This window comes from Hemitrygon akajei, chromosome 20 (assembly GCF_048418815.1).
Source record: "Hemitrygon akajei chromosome 20, sHemAka1.3, whole genome shotgun sequence".
Taxonomy (NCBI): domain Eukaryota; kingdom Metazoa; phylum Chordata; class Chondrichthyes; order Myliobatiformes; family Dasyatidae; genus Hemitrygon; species Hemitrygon akajei.
This window is the reverse complement of record NC_133143.1, coordinates 41,640,078-41,659,032: the sequence shown is the minus strand read 5'-3', so window position 1 is coordinate 41,659,032 and position 18,955 is coordinate 41,640,078. Positions and strand designations below refer to the sequence as shown.

General features: G+C 38.1%; 1 protein-coding gene across 3 annotated transcripts in view; it reads left to right on the top strand.

Moving 5' to 3' along the window:
• The window catches only part of LOC140713755 (regulation of nuclear pre-mRNA domain-containing protein 1A-like), a 69,007-nt gene extending 50,800 nt beyond the window's left edge, over window positions 1–18,207 (top strand). Inside the window, exons 7-8 of one of the 3 annotated variants that reach the window (XR_012095725.1) lie at window positions 15,900–16,140; window positions 17,775–18,207. Coding sequence is in view for 2 of the 3 variants with exons in the window: in XM_073024239.1 (XP_072880340.1) it covers window positions 15,900–16,049 (150 nt within the window). In the remaining variant the exon portion in view is untranslated. Of the gene's footprint in view, window positions 1–15,899 lie in introns of all 3 variants that reach the window. The other 2 variants (XM_073024239.1, XM_073024238.1) reach the window with 2 other exon arrangements.
• The last annotated feature ends 748 nt before the right edge of the window (window positions 18,208–18,955 follow it).

Genomic DNA, 18,955 nt, shown 5'->3' with positions numbered 1-18,955 from the left:
ACTTTTAATAGTGCAGAGCAAATGCTGGCAGAGATTATGTGCTCAAGTTTCTCATTTGGGTCTTAAATCCAACTTGGATATTGAATCCTCAGTGAAACAATTGAAATATTATGTACCAATAGACTTTTAAAAAAAATAAGTTTAATGCCTGTTACATTACACAACAGGCATTGGTGAAAAAGTGGTTGGATTTTACCACAGCAACGATAACAAGGACGGGGGATGAGTGAATGCGGATAAAAGAACAAGCAAGGAATTAGTTAATGTGGAACTATTGAAAAGGAGAGAAGATCTCTTTGTAAGCAACTCTTGCTTTCAAGGGCTGAAGTTCAGGGAGGGACTTGCTTTTAAATCATAGTACATGTGAGTTTCTCCTTGTGGCCTTCCATGGTCCAGTTTTTTTCTGTGCATGAATATGAGGTTCGAAGTTGGTGTTGAGAAGCTAAAGAGCTTGAGGTGGAGCAGGACAATGTTGATGGAGTAAAACATCAAATCTCGGTAAAACATCAAACATGGGGTTGACATAGGAAATAGAGTCACTGTAGAGAGAATGAAGAAATCTCAATTTGCATAGGTGGCTGTACAATTGGAACTTTGTGTAAGGATGGCCTATAACAGGAGATTTAATCCTAATTGTGGTGCCGTTAATATAGCCTAACATTTTCTGAAGAGATCCTGCAGTACAACTCTGCACTGTTTGTGGGAGTCAGAATACAATACTAGTCATGCATTTGACAAATACAGGTTTAAGTATTTAACTTAGTGTTAGCTTCTTGTAGCAACACCAATGAGTATAAATAATACTGCGACATTAAATGGAATTTCTCTTGGAAACAAAACCTGACGTATACTCCCCAAACACTTCAGAAATTAATTCCATCCTGCAATTTTATCTACATTATAGATAATTATATTCATTTTAGTAATTGCTGCTCAACTTCTACTGCCCAAAATTCATGAAATGGAACTCCTAGTACATTTTTTTTGTCAAAAAAGTCAGTGGGAGTGTATTCCTACTCGGATTCCATAGATTAACAGTGTGAAATCCGTAAAGTAAGTTTAATTATGAGTCTGATTTCTATCGTACTGTATTTTGAATTGAGTTTTGCATGTGATATTTTGTCAGATACGCTGTTATAATTTAACTACTATAGAACTGATGATATTGCTGTTAAGCAATTTGAGCAGATTGCAGCCTTCTGGGTACACCTTGAACTCTCAAATTTTTTTAAACTTTTTGTATGTATCAGAGCTGGTAATTTTTGCTCTAAGTCATCCAACGTGTGGCTTGTTTATTTCTCTCCTTGAGTACTGCTTGCAGTCGGCAGTGCCATAACATAGGCAAAGAACTATAATCATCCTCATCTTAACTGCTGCATAATTAATCTGCTTTGGACTTGCCCTTTCTTTGGTATTCCTTTTGTCCTATCTTTTCTGCACCTCCACACCCAAAGTTGTCTTTTCCATTTACAACAAAGGTTTTCTAGCTTGAACTGTTCATTGTTTCTTTTTCCACAGATGCTGCCTTAGCAGCTGAGTACTTGCAACATTTATCTATATTTATCTCAGATCTCCAGGTTTTTTGAATTTCATGTGATACTAATCAATACCATTCTTGCAAGGTGTATAGAATAATTCAGATCCCATAGGCTGAGTAGTACTCTGCGACATAATTAGGTCAGCAGATCAGGCAGCAGCTATGAAAAGAGAAGTAGAAGTGACATTTCAGATAGAAGATTGCTGAATTTTTTCTCCACTTTGTTTTTGATTTCAGATTTCCAGTATTTATAATTTATGACCTATTTAGATAAAACTGCCCTTTCAGTTTTAAATTCCATATTTGATTTAAGTTGCATATATCTCCAGTTTTGGGGTCTTCAGTCAACAAATTACATTTGTAATGTAATCTGTTATAAAATTGTGTACATATTACAAAGTCCCATTAACAATAATAAAATAAATATCAAGTAATGTGTTATAATAATTTTACTTGATTACGTGTGAACAAAATGCGAGAAGAACTTAGACTCAGAGTCTTGTGAGGATTTTTTTAAATCAGCTTAGGAGAGTCCATGCTTTTAACATTCCAGCTGAAACGTGGTGAACTGTCAGAACTGCAATCCTTCAGTACAGTACAGAAGCATTAGCTTTGATTAGGTGTTTGTTATTGGAGTATAATAGGGGTTTCTGGTGGGGGTAGGGAGGTTGTCTAGTGCATTTGTGCCAATGTCTAATTGAAGCTAAGTGATGTTTCCAAAAAGATGAGATTAATCAACATTGACACATTCTTGTGCAGTTCCAATAAAGCAAGGACTTGGAACTTGCTCTTGGAGAAAGATTTGAATAAACATTGCTTATTTTCACTTACATCATGTTTAAGTCTACTACTACTTACTGCCCATTATGCCTAGTGGCATGTAGGGCAGCAACGAAGGTCCTCCACTCCTGTGTGTTCTGGGCTAGCTTCTGAATGGTACCCCAAGTGTAGTTAAGGGTCTTCAGCTCTCCCTGTACAGTTCAATGCCAGGTATTCTTGGGTCTTCCTCTTTTCCACTTTCCTTCTGGTGTCCATTGGAGAGCTATATGTGTGGTGTTATCAGATTCCCTTCTAAGCACATGCCTGACCCAGCTCCATTGCCTTCTCATGAGGATGGTTTCAATGCTCTCTTGATGGGATTGAGCAAGTAGTTCGTCATTTGAGATGATGTTTGGCCAGAATATTCTTAAGATTCTTCTCAGGTTCTTTGTGTGGAAGACTGACAACTTAGTGAGGTCGCTTCCTGTCATTCTCCAGCATTCTGATCCATAGAGGAGAGTAGAAAGAACACAGCTCTGATGCAATTTTAGCTTGGTCTTGATGTACTGTTGGGACCTCCATATGTTGCTGAGCATTCTGAAGGCATTTCTGGCCTTTCTTAGACGGTTCTTGATGTCGTTGCCTGCTCCTCTATCATGTCTGACAGTGCTGCCCAGGTAGGTGAACTCCTCTGTTGTAGAAAGGTCTTCTCCATTCACTTGGATTGTTTAGGGGTTTGAGATGTTCAAAGTCATCACCTCCGTTTTCTTCAGACTAATCTTCAGGCCAGTCTGCTGAGCAAAATCACTGAGGCGGGATGTTTTCTCATGCATGTGTTGACGAGTGTGGGAGACCAGAACCAGCTCATCAGCAAAGTCGAGGTCTTCCAATGCTGAGAAGAGGGTTCATCGTATGCCTCTTGTCTGATCTTCAGTTGTTTGCCGCATCACCCAGTCAATGGCAGCATTAAAGAGGAGTGCTGACATCACACATCCTTGTCTCACTCCTGTCTTCACTTCAAAGCTATAATCACTGTTTCCAACTCTACATTTAAAATTGGCATAAAAACTCAATGAGAAACACTACCTGTTGCGGGATCCCATACATGCGCAGTATATGCCAAAGGCTATTTCTGTGGATGCTATCGAAGGCTTTCTCGAAATCCACAAAGTTGATGTAGAGCTGTCTCTGCCATTCTGTACGCTGATCGTGATGTTACGCAGTGCAAATATCTGGTCAGTGCATCCCCTACCTTTCTGAAATCCTGTCTGTTCCTTTGAGTTGTTGATCTACTGCGTCTGACATATGTTGAATGATGATCTTTGCCAAGATCTTGCTTGGAATTGACAAAAGTGTGATACCACGCCAGTTGCTACAATTTCTCACGGTGCCTTTCTTTGGATTCTTCACCATGACTCCCTCTGACCAGTCATCTGGTATCTTCTTTCTTTCCCATATGGCTATAAAGAGTGGCAGGAGTATTTTGGCTGCAAGTTCTGGGCCTCCCTTGAACAGTTCTGCACTGAGGTTATCTTGGCCAGGGGCTTTTCCATTTCTGAGAGATCGAATGGCTGCAATGATTTCTTCTTTGGTTGGTGGTTCAAAACTAATGTCAAGAACAACCTCTGCCTCTTGGATGTCAGCCTCTATTGTTGGCAGTGGTCTGTTCAATACTTCACTGAAGTGCTCTGCCCATTGAGCTTCTTGTTCTGCTTCTGTTGTTAGAAGCTGCTCCTGCTTGTCTGTGATCAGTGCATCAGTGGTACCTCGGTACTTGCCACAGACTATCTTGGTGACCTTGTACACCTTTCCTTGCTCCCCTTTATTAGCTGTATCTTCTGCATGATTTGCAAGGTTTTCAATGAATGCCTGTTTGTCTGCTCTTGTCTTCCTCTTCACTTTTTAGTTCACTTCCTGGTACTGCGATTTGTACCTTTCTTTCAGCCTATTAGATCTTGCTTCCATGACCTGATTCTTTAGGGCTCTCTTTTTTTTTTAATAGCTTGCCATGTATCCGCTGTTATCCATTCCTTCCTTTTCTTTTGCTTAATTCCCAGGCAGGTTTCACTGTTTTTCAGGTAGGTTGTCTTATCATGTTCCCACTTGGTGTTGACTTTGTGTGTGTCCGGCTGTGTATAGCCTTCAATATTTGCCAGTGCCTGAAAACTGTTCTTCAGCTGCATCACAAAAATACTCTTCACTTTGGGGTTCTGTGGTCTCTCAACATCAAACTGTTGCCTTCTCATCTTTCTATTACACTTTTTCCTCAGTTTCACTTTGAATACTGCTAACACAAGATGGAGGTCACTGCTGACATCAGCTCCCCTCTTTGCCCTGCCATCGAATAGTGAACGTCTCCAGGTGTAATTTATCATCAGGTGGTGTATCTGGTTTCTGCCTCTTCCATTAGGGGAGTACCAAGTCAGCTTATGAATGTCTCTGTGTGGAAAGAGGGTCCCTCCAATAACGAGGTCGTAGGTGCTACAAAATTCTAGCAGTCTCTCTCCATTTTTATTCATGGTGCCACAGCCTTCTGTCCCCATCGCCCTGTCATAGTTTGTATTGTCATTTCCAACCTTTGCATTCATATCTCCCATCACAATCTTCAAATCATGTCTTGGTGTGTTTTCCAACTCAGCTTGTAATTGTTTATAGAACTCATCTTTGGCGTCACTGTTGTTTGTTGGAGCATAGCATTGGATGATAGTTGTGTTAATCTGTTTCCCCTTCATTCTAATTTTGATGATTCTGCTATTGACAGGTTTCCACTCTGTTAAACTTCTCTCTGCTCCTTTCTTTAGGATGATGGCTACTCCATCACAGTACCGGTCTTCATTCTCCCTGATGCTGTCCATCTACTTATTCCAAAACTGCATGTTTTCCTATGTCATACATTGTTCGCACATTCCAAAATCCTATCTTGGTCCTGCATTTGGTGTTCAGAATTTCTGACTTCCTGTCAGTGACTTCCTTTCGGCTTTTCACCACTGTCATTCATACAAGTATCTACCGATGACTGGAAGCCCTTCACACCTAGTAGTTTTGGTTCCTTCTGCTGCTGTTTCCCTAACAAAAGTCTTTTTCCGGGACTGGGTTGTTAGCCCTGTGCCCAACCCCCAACCTGGAGGACCAATGGATCGTTCTTAGTCTTTTGAATCAACTTAATTTAGCCTTTAGTGCCCTTAAGGTTGTCTTAGTTTTGGGAAAAGGTCCCCAGAGACCATCCGTCACATAGAACTGAGTCTCCAGAATAATGATTACCTGCACTGATGAAATAACTAATTGAATCACCTGGATGTTGTTTTTAATTGATTGAATTATGTTTTTTTTCCAAAAAAAAATAAGATTTAAACAAAATTAAAATAAGTTAATCAGATTAAAAAGCTGTACTTGCCTTTTTCCTGGGAGTTAATTCATTTAATACCTCAGTAGGAAAATTGCCCACAGGAGGAGAATCAACAGATGTTAGTGTTGCATCTTGTGGAATACACCAATGCAGTGCAAATGTCTTGCCACATGCATTCTGCTGAACAAGGTTGTCTTAACTGTGCTTGGAATAGTCCAGTTCTGACATCATCTGGTGGTGGTTTCAGTGGATCTCGTCCTAAGATCCGTCCCATTGAATCTCTGGCTTGTTTGTTGTTTTTTTTAAAGAATCTTTTGTCTTTGGGTAGAAGTGCTTCTGCCATATCTACTCTTTATCCTTCATTTTGAATAATATTGTATCTTCTTTGCTGAGGAGAACAAACCCTGTTACTTCTGACATTCTACATCGAATGGCACGTTAGGCAGGTATAATCTCTTTTATGTAAAAACTTATGTTGTTTGATATAAACATAGCAACATGAAGAACCCATTTAGCCTCTCAGGCCTATTCAGCTCGCCATAAGATAATGTTGAACTAAAACTGCACAGCCTTTTCTCAATTTCCTTAAATACCCTTAGTTAACAAAATTCTAGCAATCTCTCATTTAAAATTAACAATTGACCTAGTATCAATTGCTGGTTTTGGGATGGATTTGCTGTAGAAAGATTCTAAATATGGGTTAACACTGCCCACATAATGATGACATTGCTCTTAGAATCTTCCCAGCAGGTGGAGTAATAACTTCTTAAATGTAGGATACTTTGCATCAGCTTCTCTCTACAGCACTTTTGTTAAAATAAATAGGTGATAAGGCATAAGTGTGGTTATAGAACTCATTTGGCTATGAATACAGATGTTAATGGGGAACATCCTCTCTGCATATGCTTGAGATTTATGATACATATATATTAGCTGATATCTACCAAAGAGCAGTGAAGAAGTAAAGTGCTCACTTGATTTTAGTCCTATCATTTTACCATAAATGTATCCAAAGTGTTTATGTAGACATTGTTCAAATGAGAGTACAGAATCTTACACAATGAAGATGCTATTATGTATTCACCAATCAGAAAATCAAATACTAATGCATGGGTTCTCAATTCGCCTTTTGTGCCTCACATTCAGCATTTGATAAAGTCTCCAGTGTTTGCAGTATGCAACTTCCTTTGAAATTGTGCTTTCCAACCATGAACTGTGAGCTACGCTGTCTCCAGAATGCCTCAGTTAATCAAAAGCAAAATCTTACTGTTTATTACTGTTGTAAATTAAATAGTGATATCAGCATTATTTGTAAATGTATATTTGTTTTACCTAACTGCAGCAAACTCCATTTTCTGGTTATAATTAAAAGTTTTTAAATGATGAAAAAAATTATTTAATTCTGTTCACATTGGCAATCATTGTGACAAGACTCATTGCTTTACCTTGCCTGGGAACATAACTTCAAGAGACTGAATTCCAAATGCCTTTTAGTGCAAAACTCCACCATAATTATAAAAGTTTAAAAATTGCAGTTGCTGGAAATACTCAGCATGTGCGGAATGAGAAACCAAGTTAACATTCCAGAGTAAGGACCCTTTAGGCTCTTCAGTCTGAAACAGTCATTGTCTCTCTTTCCATAGATGCTGCTCAATTTGCTGATTTTTCAGAATTTCAGAATTTATTATAATTCCACCGTGGTTTTAATTACCAGCCACACTGATGAAAGGAACAGAAGAGAAATAAAAATCCCCAGCCTCTGTATGAATTCCTGCAAAATTGTGAAAAATTACTTCCATTTGCAAAACTTTCGAAACTTGTTTAATGCACTGAGATAGTGCCCTAGTATGACAGTTCACCAATGAAACACTCGTAACTTGAGTGAGTTTCTTAACATCAACAGACACTATGCAATTTTATTACAGAGAGATTTGTTGCAGAATAATGTTGATTGCATTATTGTTTTTGATGTTTCTTTTGAAAATCTTATGATACAATATTTAATACTATTGTTGATTAAATCACAGTTCCTGATAGTAGAACTAAAAGACAAACTAAAAATTTCTAATACCCCATGATGGGTTGAGCTTCCCTCCCCCTCCAATCCCTTTATTGTTTAATTTTTTCTAATTTATTTTGTTGGTATTCCAGCAAAATAATTATGATCACAATTTATGAGGGAAAGTAGCAGGTAATTATTCTCACTCTTTTACACCTGTTGCCTGATGAGCTGATATTCTTCCAACATTTTCAATTTTATGGTGTATTTTTAGCACCTCCTGATATTTTTATATTTCACTTACCCAATCATTCTACTCTCATTGAAGCTGACCAATACATAATCACCATGTAAGAATGCCTTTACTGTATTTTTGCCATTAAGAATATAATCAAATTGATATTCAAAATGATCCTCTGCTCTGAGAATTGTATATTTAATCTTACTGAAAAATAATTTGGACATGATATACCTGTAATTTCGTGCTGCTTTTGTTGCTTTATCAAATGTATGATTAGCCTCTACTGAAGTGATGAAATTTAATTGCACAGATGTTTTTCAAAGTCTGAAGTAATTAGGGTTGCTTCTTAAAATCATTTCATACCTTTGCAATTTATTCATTCACAAACCCAGTAACTACTCTATCTGGCAATATATTTTAGAGTATAATTGCACTGACATGAAGATTCATTTATGTAAATGTAAGATAAAGGTTGGTTCCAATTTACTGAAGGTTTTTTCAGTTAACTATGTTTTTTGTTGCTGTCACAATGCCTCAACTGTGCACTGTACTTCTGAAGAGATCCCAAGACATGCACCTCGAGTGTTGTATCTTGTCAGACAGCATGTTTTCCCACCTTATAAGTTGATTGAACTTGGCTCTAAATTCTAGAAACACATCACTTTCTCCAAGACAACTGCTTCTTGTGAACCATGTAATCAAAATATTGAAGAATTAGAATCAGATTTATCGCTGACATAGGTCATGAAATTGGTGTTCTGCAGCAGTAGTATGGTGCGATACATAGAAAGTTGTAATAATCATATGTGGACAAAATAAACAGTGCAAAAAGAGAGAAAATTTAGGCAGTGTTCATGGACCATTCAGAAATCTAATGACGGAGAGGATGAAGCTGTTCCTAAAATGTTGAGGGTGTGTCTTTAGGATCCTATACTTCCTTCTTGATGGTAGCACTGAGAAGAGGGCATGTTCTGGGAGGCGAGGGTCCTTCATAATGGATATTGCGTGAGGTAACACCTTTTGATAGTGGGGAGGCTAGTGTCATGATTGAACTAGCTGAGTTTACAACACTCTGCAGCTTTTTCCAGTCGTGTACATTGGACCTTCAAACTAGTAGCATCTGGATTAAATGTTTCCCTGTGTTTTTTTTTATGATTCTCTGCCTTTGTGCCAGATTTTTGATTGGGGGGAAAAGTACCTTGCTGGAACTTAAAATCTATTCTGAATTTATGGAAGTCAGCATGATGGGGGGAAGTGCCTCGTGCAGATAAAATTTGTTTTACCTAATGTAAGTTCTCACTGTTAACAGTCTTCTATTCACCTGCAAAACAAATGCTGAGGGGAAAAAAGTTATCATTTTTTTTAATCTGAGACCTGTCTGATTGAGTTTTCACTAGGATGCTAAAATAGATGCTGAACACGCTCTCCAAAACAAGATGGTCTGTTTCAAAATGTTAATTAGAATGCATCTTAAGTGCAAGACCTAATTGTAATTTGTATGTACAATTTCTGCATGATAGGCAAATGGTGCCAGTCCTGGATTTCCCAGAGCTGTCCAGGGACAAATCTGTTTGGATTACTACCAGACTCAAAACCTCTGAATAATTCGTGATGTACCAGTGAACCCTTGCTCTGTAACATTACCAGATTGTGCTGCAGTTGACACTTTGCCTTAATGTCACCATTGTGGTGTCACAGGTTGCTGGACTGAGTTGAAAGAATACCATCAAAGATACCAAGTAGGAAAAGGAAAAGATGAGAAGGGAAGAGATCCTATGTAGAGTTGAATGGTGAACAGGAATTGGGATTTGCAGCACAGAGTGGTAGAAAGCAATGGTTGGCTGCTACCAGAAGAAAGATGGGACTAAAATCAGCAAATGGTGAAATTGAGAGCTGGGGAAAGAAATGAGGTTTCAGAGAACAGGATGCCTCAAAGTTAATGGAAGGATGAAATCCTAGGAGTTCTGAAAAGTGGAAAAATAGGAGAAAGAGGATAGAGATTGACCTTAATCAGTAATATTTCTTGGGATTGGATATCAGTGGAGAAGATATCAAAAGGTGACAACTGAGTGAATGGAGCCTAGATGGAAATAAGTAGACAGGAAACAGGATTAGATTGGGTACATGGAGAGAACAGGGGTGAACACTTTAAGAGAGCAACTTAAGCAGAGAGAAAGGCAACTAGGGGCTTTGGAAGATGTAGTTTTAAAGATGGTAGGAAATAGTTGGCAGAAATTTAATACATAAAGAAAGCTTGCCCTTCTTATCCCCTTTAAAACTCTGTCCTCACATGATAAGCTTATTTTTGATACTTTAACAATGGGAAAAAGATCTTGCTACCTACCCTATCTGTGCCTGTCATAATTCCAAATCTATCAGATCACCCCTCATCCCCCTCAACTCCAGGGAAAAGAAATGCAGGCTATCCAATCTCTCCTTATAATTATCATGTTCCAATCCACTTAATTTTGTGATGAATCTCTCGTGCATCCTGTCTAAAGCAGCCATATCCTTCCAATAATGTTGTGATTAGAACTGGTGGCCTGACTAGTGTTTTGTAAAGTTGCATCTTACTTTCTTGGGCATTCCTTAGGATTGAGGATGATTTGCTTCTTCTTCAGTCCTGAGATGGTTGTTGAAGCAAAGGTGGGGTCTAGAGACTCGGCCACAAGCACAATGAAAGTGTTTAATTGGGTAGGTGAGTTGTATGGGAGATGGTGCATACTTACTGTTTTCACACAGTTTATTTTGTGCTTCCAGTGAAGGCATTTAAGGTTCTAATGCTGTCCTTAATGTTCTTAATATTGAACAGATAAAAGCCAGAGATTCCCACTGGTTGCTAGGGAAGTTTCACAATAAATAGAGCTTTCGAGAACGTTCTGAATTGGTTTCTCTGTACTCCTGATCATGTTTCTCCAGTTGACCATTTGCTGATTTTGGCATCTTCTGCAAAATTGGAACTACTAGGCAATGAGAAACCTAACTCTTAAGCTACAGTTGCATGCTGCTTAGAAGAAAGTGTTGACCATCAACTGTTATCAATAAGGATCTGGGCCAGGTGATAGGGGCTTTAAAATTTGGAGGGGAAGAGTTGCCTGTAGCTTATAGTGTTGTATACTGCACAAAATAATCTTGAGCTTACCTTAATGCAATTGCACAAGGTGCATTCATGTAAGCATAAAATATACCTTTTTTATTGTTGTTAACAACTGTTGATGAGGACTGTCAAACTGCACACAATGGTCAAGGCTTGTGCACATCAAATCTTAGTCATTGATCACGTTGGGAGAGGGGTGATGTACGAGGTTCCTTACAACATGTTCAAGGAGCCTAAAGATTATAAAAGGCTGATGACCACAGTTGACTGATCTAAGCTTGCTATTCTCTCCTTTATGTTTAATGGAATTTATAAAAATAATTTGGGACAGCACAGTAACATAGGGGTTAGTGTAATTGTATTACAGTCCCAACAACCTATGTATAATTCCTGCTGCTGTCTAAGGAGTTTATATATTTGTGAATTGAATTTACTTTATTACTTGCATCTTTCATATACAGTGGCATGCAAACGTTTGGGCACCCCTGGTCAAAATTTCTGTTACTGTGAATAGTTAAGTGAGTAGAAGATGAACAGATCTCCAAAAGTCATGAAGTTAAAGATGAAACATTCTTTTCAACATTTTAAGCAAGATGAGTGTATTATTTTTGTTTTGTACAATTTTAGAGTGGAAAAAAAAGGAAAGGGACACCATGCAAAAGTTTTGGCACCCCAAGAGATTTGAGCTCTCAAATAACTTTTACCAAGTTCTCAGACCTTAATTAGCTTGTTAGGGCTATGGCTTGTTCACAGTCATCATTAGGAAAGGCCAGGTGATGCAAATTACCTCAAACCCTCACTCTTCAAACCTTGTCCCAACAATCAGCAGCCATGGGCTCATCTAAGCAGCTGCCTAGCACTCTGAAAATTAAAATAAATGATGCCCACAAAGCAGGAGAAGGCTATAACAAGATAGCAAAATGTTTTTAGGTAGCCGTTTCCTCAGTTCGTAAGGTAATTAAAAAATGGCAGTTAACAGGAACGGTGGAGGTCAAGTTGAGGTCTGGAAGACCAAGAAAACTTTTCAAGAGAACTGCTCGTAGGATTGCTAGAAAGGCAAATCAAAACCCCCGTTTGACTGCAAAAGACCTTCAGGAAGATTTAGCAGACTCTGGGGTGGTGGTGCACTGTTCTACTATGCAGCAACACCTGCACAAATATGACCTTCATGGAAGAGTCATCAGAAGAAAACCTTTCCTGTGTCCTCACCACCAAATTCAGTGTCAGAAGTCTGCAAAGGAAAATCTAAACAAGCCTGATGCATTTTGGAAACAAGTCCTGTGGACTGATGAAGTTAAAATAGAACTTTTTGGCTGCGATGAGCAAAGGTATGTTTGGAGAAAGAAGGCTGCAGAATTTCATGAAAAGAACACCTCTCCAACTGCATGGGGGTGGATCGATCATGCTTTGGGCAGTGCCAGTGGCACTGGGATCATTTCACTCGTAGAGGGAAGAATGAATTCAATTAAATACCAGCAAATTCTGGAAGCGAACATCACACCGTCTGTAAAAAAAAAAAAAGCTGAAGATAAAAAGATGGCTTCTACAACAGGATAATGATCCTAAACACACCTCAAAATCCACAATGGACTACCTCAAGAGGCACAAGCTGAAGGTTTTGCCATGGCCCTCACAGTCGCCTGACTGGTCATCGAAAATCTGTGGATAGACCTCAAAAGAGCAGTGCATGCGAGACGGCCCAAGAATCTCACAGAACTAGAAGCCTTTTGCAAGGAAGAATGGGTGAAAATCCCCCAAACAAGAATTGAATGACTCTTAGCTGGCTACAAAAAGCGTTTACAAGCTGTGATACTTGCCAAAGGGGGTGTTACTAAGTACTGACCAGGCAGGGTGCCCAGACTTTTGCTTCGGGCCCTTTTTTATTATTTTGAAACTGTAAAAGATGGAAATAAAAAAGTAATCTTGCTTAAAATATTAAAGAAATGTGTCATCTTTATGCCTTTTGGAAATCAGGCCATCTTTTACTTGCTTAGCTATTCACAGCAACAGAAATTTTGACCGGGGTGCCCAAACTTTTGCATGCCACTGTACATGAAGAGTAAAAATCTTTACGTTACGTCTCTGTCTAAATGTGCAATTATAGTAATTTATAATAAAGATTATGTACAACAGGATAATTAATATAACATAGAAATACAGTTGCGTCAGCATGAATTAAGCAGCCTGATGGCCTGGTGGAAGAAGCTGTCCCAGAGCTACTTCCCATGACTGTGGGTTCCTCTGGGTACACCATTTCCTGCAAACATTCCAAAGAAGTACTGATTAATAATTGGTCTCATGGGTGTAATTGGGCAGCACAGTCTCACTGGGCTGAAAAGGCATGATACCGTCCTGTATCTGTAAATAAAATTCTGCCTCCATTAACTGAACCTGTCTACATCTTCCACTCAGAAAAATAGCTGCAAAGAGGTCTAATTTCCTGCCCTCCCTGCTGTCTGTGATTTTGTCAAATAGTCAGATATTTCTACTAACGTGGTTGTATATTAAGCTTACAATTTAAATATTAACCACTTAGTTTTCTTAGAAATGCATATGCCAAATGACAAGTAGGATCAATTATTAACGCAACAGGATTGTAGGGAAATTTCGAAGAAGTTGCCTTACCACTTAAAAATTTAATATTTCAGAAAGATGCTTCCACGTCTGAGCCGTTTGTTTATTTCTGCCTATGTGAATATTATGACATTAAGTTTTAGTAGCATCACAAAAATTCTGGGTGAAGTATTGATGTTAGTAACAATGGAAGCAATGGCAATTGTCTGCTGAAACAAGACAATTGAACTACCTTGGTTAAATCTTTTTCTTTTATCACCTTCTGCCAAATGAGCACTATTGTATTTTGTCAAAGGACCCTCTTTTCAACATGCTGGGGTTTCATGCTGCATCAAATTTCACATTAGCTTCAGTTTTGAAAACAGACACTAGGTTTCAAACTAAGTTGTAAGTTAGAAACTGGAGCCTAAATGCCTATAAGGCTCCATTAATCAGTAAAGACAAATGATGATCAAAAGATGTGTTTAAAGTTGATATTGATAGGTGAAGTCCAGTTAGGAGACATATACTTTCTTCTTGGTATGGAATCCAGATATCACCTGCTTCACAGAGCCACTTCTGTATATAATATACTAGGACTTTTTTTCAGTAAATTAGTATGGTATAAAATAGAAAGAATACAGATGATTTAATAAGTAGAATTAGGAATCACTTTGCTCATGGATCGGATTGTAAAGGAAAGTCTAGAAAGCAAAGTTTTCATTCAAAGGTCTACCGGATTATTTAACTCTATTAGGAAAGCATAATGCAGATTTAATGACAAAGAAAAGAAAATCTGCAGATGCCATTAATCCAAGCAACACACACACACACATTTGATGCTGCCTGGCCTACTGAGTTCCTCCAGCATTTTGTGTGTGCTGCATACAGTTTTAATGAATTTACTTTTAATCTCCTGTAGCTAGAATCTTTAATATTTTATACTTTTATGGGAGCAATTTGTCTTATTCTCATTCCAGCTAACTAGCATTCAGATTAGGAATTATCTTCCATCAATGCAGTATATCTACAATGATCCTGACACCTCCCATTTTAGCATTTTTAAAGGTATCATTCTATCTGCAACACTGGTCCATTCTTCAAGTATCCTATCATAAAGCAGATAGAGGAAATGCAAACACTTTTGTTTCTGGATCCTCTCTTCCCACTTCCCACTGTCCCAAGCATTTATTTGATATGAAAGAGCCATTTATGCATACCACTTTTATTTTGGTGTGGTGTATTCATTGGTCACAGAACAGTCTACTCAACTCTCAGAATCAGGTTTATTATCATTGACATATGCCGTGAAATTTGTGTGTTGACTGACAGCAGTGGAGAACAAGACATAGAAAAGTATATAGAAAGTCGCAAAAATAAGTATAGTGCAAAAGAAGAATATTGTTGTAGTATTCATAGACTGTTCAGAAATCTAATGGCAGATGGGAAGAAGCTGTTCTTGATACGCTGGGTATGAGCCTTCAGGCTCCTATACTTCCGCCCTGTTGCTAGTAGTGAGAAGAGGGCATGTCCCAGATGGTGAGAGACTTTAATGATGGAAGCCACCTTCTTAAGGCACCATCTTTTAAAGATGTCCTCGAATATGGGGTTGCAAGCTCAAATGCAATATTTATGATAATTTTTTTATTTCATGTAGATTAGACTGCTATTTATTTGCCTTTGGATTAGTCTATATGGGGGCATCCCTTTACTGTTGCCAGTAGCAACCTAGATCTGATGTTGGTAATGCCAGTGGAAGAGCTTGTGCATCTGAATAAGAATGCTGTTCATGAAGGGCCTACTACAGATCTGGGCCAAGTAACGTGTTATGAAGGAGTGCTACTTTGCAGAAAGAGTCACATTTTAGGGGATTTTAAACTAATCTATTAAAATAAAATATAACACATTCTGTTGCTTTGGCACAGGAAAGAGCAGGCACTTCCAGCATCCTTGCAAGCAGTTAATCTTTAGCAAAGATTGTAATTGGTCATTTGGCTTAATGCTATCCATAGCAAAAGAATGGTGACTACAATTCCTGTCACCATTGCTGCCATATACTATGGCATGTCGTGGCAATGTGATAGATCCTATGTAGTGTGAGTTCTTTAATCTACTGGGTGTAGGGTCAGTCCTCTACTGCAAGATTTTCTCTAGCTTGGTGGTTGGTTAGGGCCAACTTAACATTTTTGTTGATAATTTTTATTCAAGCTAGAGACATTGCCAGCGATGATTTGATGGTATGTGAACACTTGCTCCGAAATGTTTTATTTTCCATCCCTGGCCCTTTTTGGTCAGGAGATTCAACCTAACTAACAAAATGCAAATACTTCCATTGAATGACCACTTGCAACTTTCTGTGTTTTACAGGAGTACAAGCGCAAACTGGCCAAGGTGACTCAAGTGCGGAAGGAGCTTAAATCTCATATCCAAAGCCTACCAGATCTGTCTCAGCTTCCCAATGTGACAGGTGGCTTGGCCCCCCTGCCCTCTGCAGGGGATCTCTTTTCAACTGATTGATACAGATTCTTCTGTTTAAAAGACTTTTAAAGAGCATCAAGGAAGAAGTGAGCAGTTTTCAGAGCCCCCATATTTTTTCTTGTTTTAAAAGGTCAGAAAATTATTTTGCTGCGGTGATATTTTTGTATGTCTACAGGGTTGTGATGCTAGCAAAATATGAATAAAAGTAAAGATTAAATAGAGATCTACTGTTTGATCAAGAGGAAACTGACCTGTGCACAGATTAAGCCTATTTGTGACTGTTCATTTGATGAGTAAATGTAATTGATAAATACAACAGTATTACAGAGATCTGAAATACTTCACTTTGATTTTGATCATAGGGACCACGTAAATAGGCTGGTTAGCATGTAGATACCCTGAAAGTATTGTAGCCAGGTAGTTATCATTTATTTCATACAAAATAAATCCATCATGTCCAGGGATGCATATTAAGCAAATGTAATGTTACATTTCTGAACATTTTCTCACGTTTTAACCTTCACCCAAACAACCTTCATCCCTGCTCCATTACAAATGAAAGAAATTAAGCATCTACAAAATTATTGCTGGATTCCAGTAGTTGAAAACTGACCCTGTAGGGGTTGTGCTAACCTAATGCAAAGCAACAAAGTGGACTTCTGTGAAGGGCAAACTCAATGGATTGGATGTGATACCCATACACCAAACCCATTTAATGTTTAATACATTGGGCCAGCTTGTGTCGCATGCTGCTTCCTAAGTTTAGTTGGAATTGGTGTACTTTGCTTCTGTGCTATTTATTTACAGCACAACTGATCTTTATTAAGTACATGAAGCAGAGTTTGGGTTAACAATGCCAGTTTGCTCTAGGAAGAATTAGTTTTCTTCCTTCTCAGTTATTTAGTTAAGGAAATGTAATGAAGTTGCTTTATTTGCATTTTAATGTGATTACCATTTGTGAAAATATTAAAACAAAATATGATTAGTGATATTTGAATGCAATATTATGAGTCCTGAAGTATAATTATTGTGAATGTGCGTATATTCTTATTTCTTAGCCGTTTGATTTTTCTATTTTGTTTACGTAAAGTGTAATGACACTGGGCCGGAATTTAAGTAACTTTGGTGTAAATTAATCGGCTAGACTATTCAAAAATACCTGAAGTTTTGTTAGTGAGAGGGAAAACCCTTGTTGGATCTCACAGCCAGAATGTAGTTCCTCAAATGATGCACATGGCTGCTTTTAGATGGGGTGAGGGTGAGTGTAATAATGTCTCACCTGCATTTGTATTTTGATATTGAAATTAAAGCCTTTAAGAAACACTTCTGGACTAAAAGGTCACTCTATACATGAGGCAAGTATTTTAATCTCAGGAGTACCTCTCCATACTTAATCAAATACTGTGGGGTGGTAATAAATGAATGCTTAAAATGCTTGATTAGAATTTCCTGCTGCTTTTTGTTTTAGGTATTATCCCACCTAATTTAAATATATTAAAATGCATCTATGTAAATAATGAAGAGAGTAAGTTCAGACAAACATCACAGTGTCCATGTGCTTTTATCTCATAGTTTATTTTATTGCTCTCTAAACTTCCCCTTTCAATAAGTGAGAGATCTGTAAAATATTTGTATATATTCACTTTAGATTGCAGTTTTTGGAAATTTGTCAACTTTGTGTTACAAACATCTATTCCAAGTCCTGTAAACATGATGTTTTAATCTTTTGTAAGCTGAATTTCTTTTGCATCTCTCAAAATATAGGTATGTTGTGAAATGTAACATCAGACTTTTCTAATGCGATATATTTCTGATGGAAGCATAAACAAAGTGTGTGAGTGCACCTTTCAGTCAAGAAATGTGTGAGCGAAGAATTCCTAGCAGCAAAGGAGACAAAAGCACATTAAAGAATTGTTTTGGTAACAAAATCAGCTTCCAGAAACTATGTTGCTACAGTCCAAATGGCTTGTCCAGGGCAAGAAGGAGGAACGCAAAAGTGATCGATGGATAGGGTGGGCCACTTGCTCTGCGTATATAGCCACTCACATTTTATTAAGATTTATTTACTGGTGCATTTCCATGCATTTCAAACTGTTCTGCAATGTATAATATTTATAGAGTGGTAGAACTACAAATGATTTTATTTATAGTATTCTATCAATAAACTTTTAAAATAAAAAATATCTTACAAGTGAAACTCTATAAACGTATGACTGATTTTAATGCAATACTTTGTAAAGAATGTACGTTCACAGACAAACACACAACTTCACAGTCCTGGGCTTCACAACACTATCCCAAATGCTGTATTGTCACTTTTGAGTGGTCTTGGGTCAGAGGTTCCTAATGTCTCACCATTTAGACAATATGCATTTTTATAGAATCACAAATAGTCCTGTGATTAGGCTAGGATTAAATCGGGGGATTGCTGGGTGGCATGACTCGAAGGGCCTATTTTGCGCTGTATCTCAATAAATAGTAAAAACTATACAGCATAGACATGGGCCCTTTTTGCCCTCCTTATCTATGCCAACTGCCCTGCTTATCTACAATAATCCCACTTGCCTGCATTAGGTGCATATTACTCTTTGCCTTTCCTATCCAAGTGCATGTCCATATGCCTTTCAAATATCGCAATTGCTTCCTTCTTTCCCACCTCCTGTGGCAGCTCTTCCCAGGTAAGCACCATCCAATATGTGAAAAATGTAACTCTCACCTTATATTTCTCTCTGCTTAGCTTAGACCAGCGCCCTCCAGTTCCGAGTTCTGAAAAAGACTCTTAACTATCTACCCTAGCAATGCCATCCTAATTTTGTACATCTTAATAAGATCACCCCTCAGCCTCCAACATTCCAGTGAGAATGAACCTAGCCTATCCAACCTCAGGGCCATATTCAGAATTCCTTTGTAAATGACATATTTTTCTGGTGTTCCTTGCATTTCAT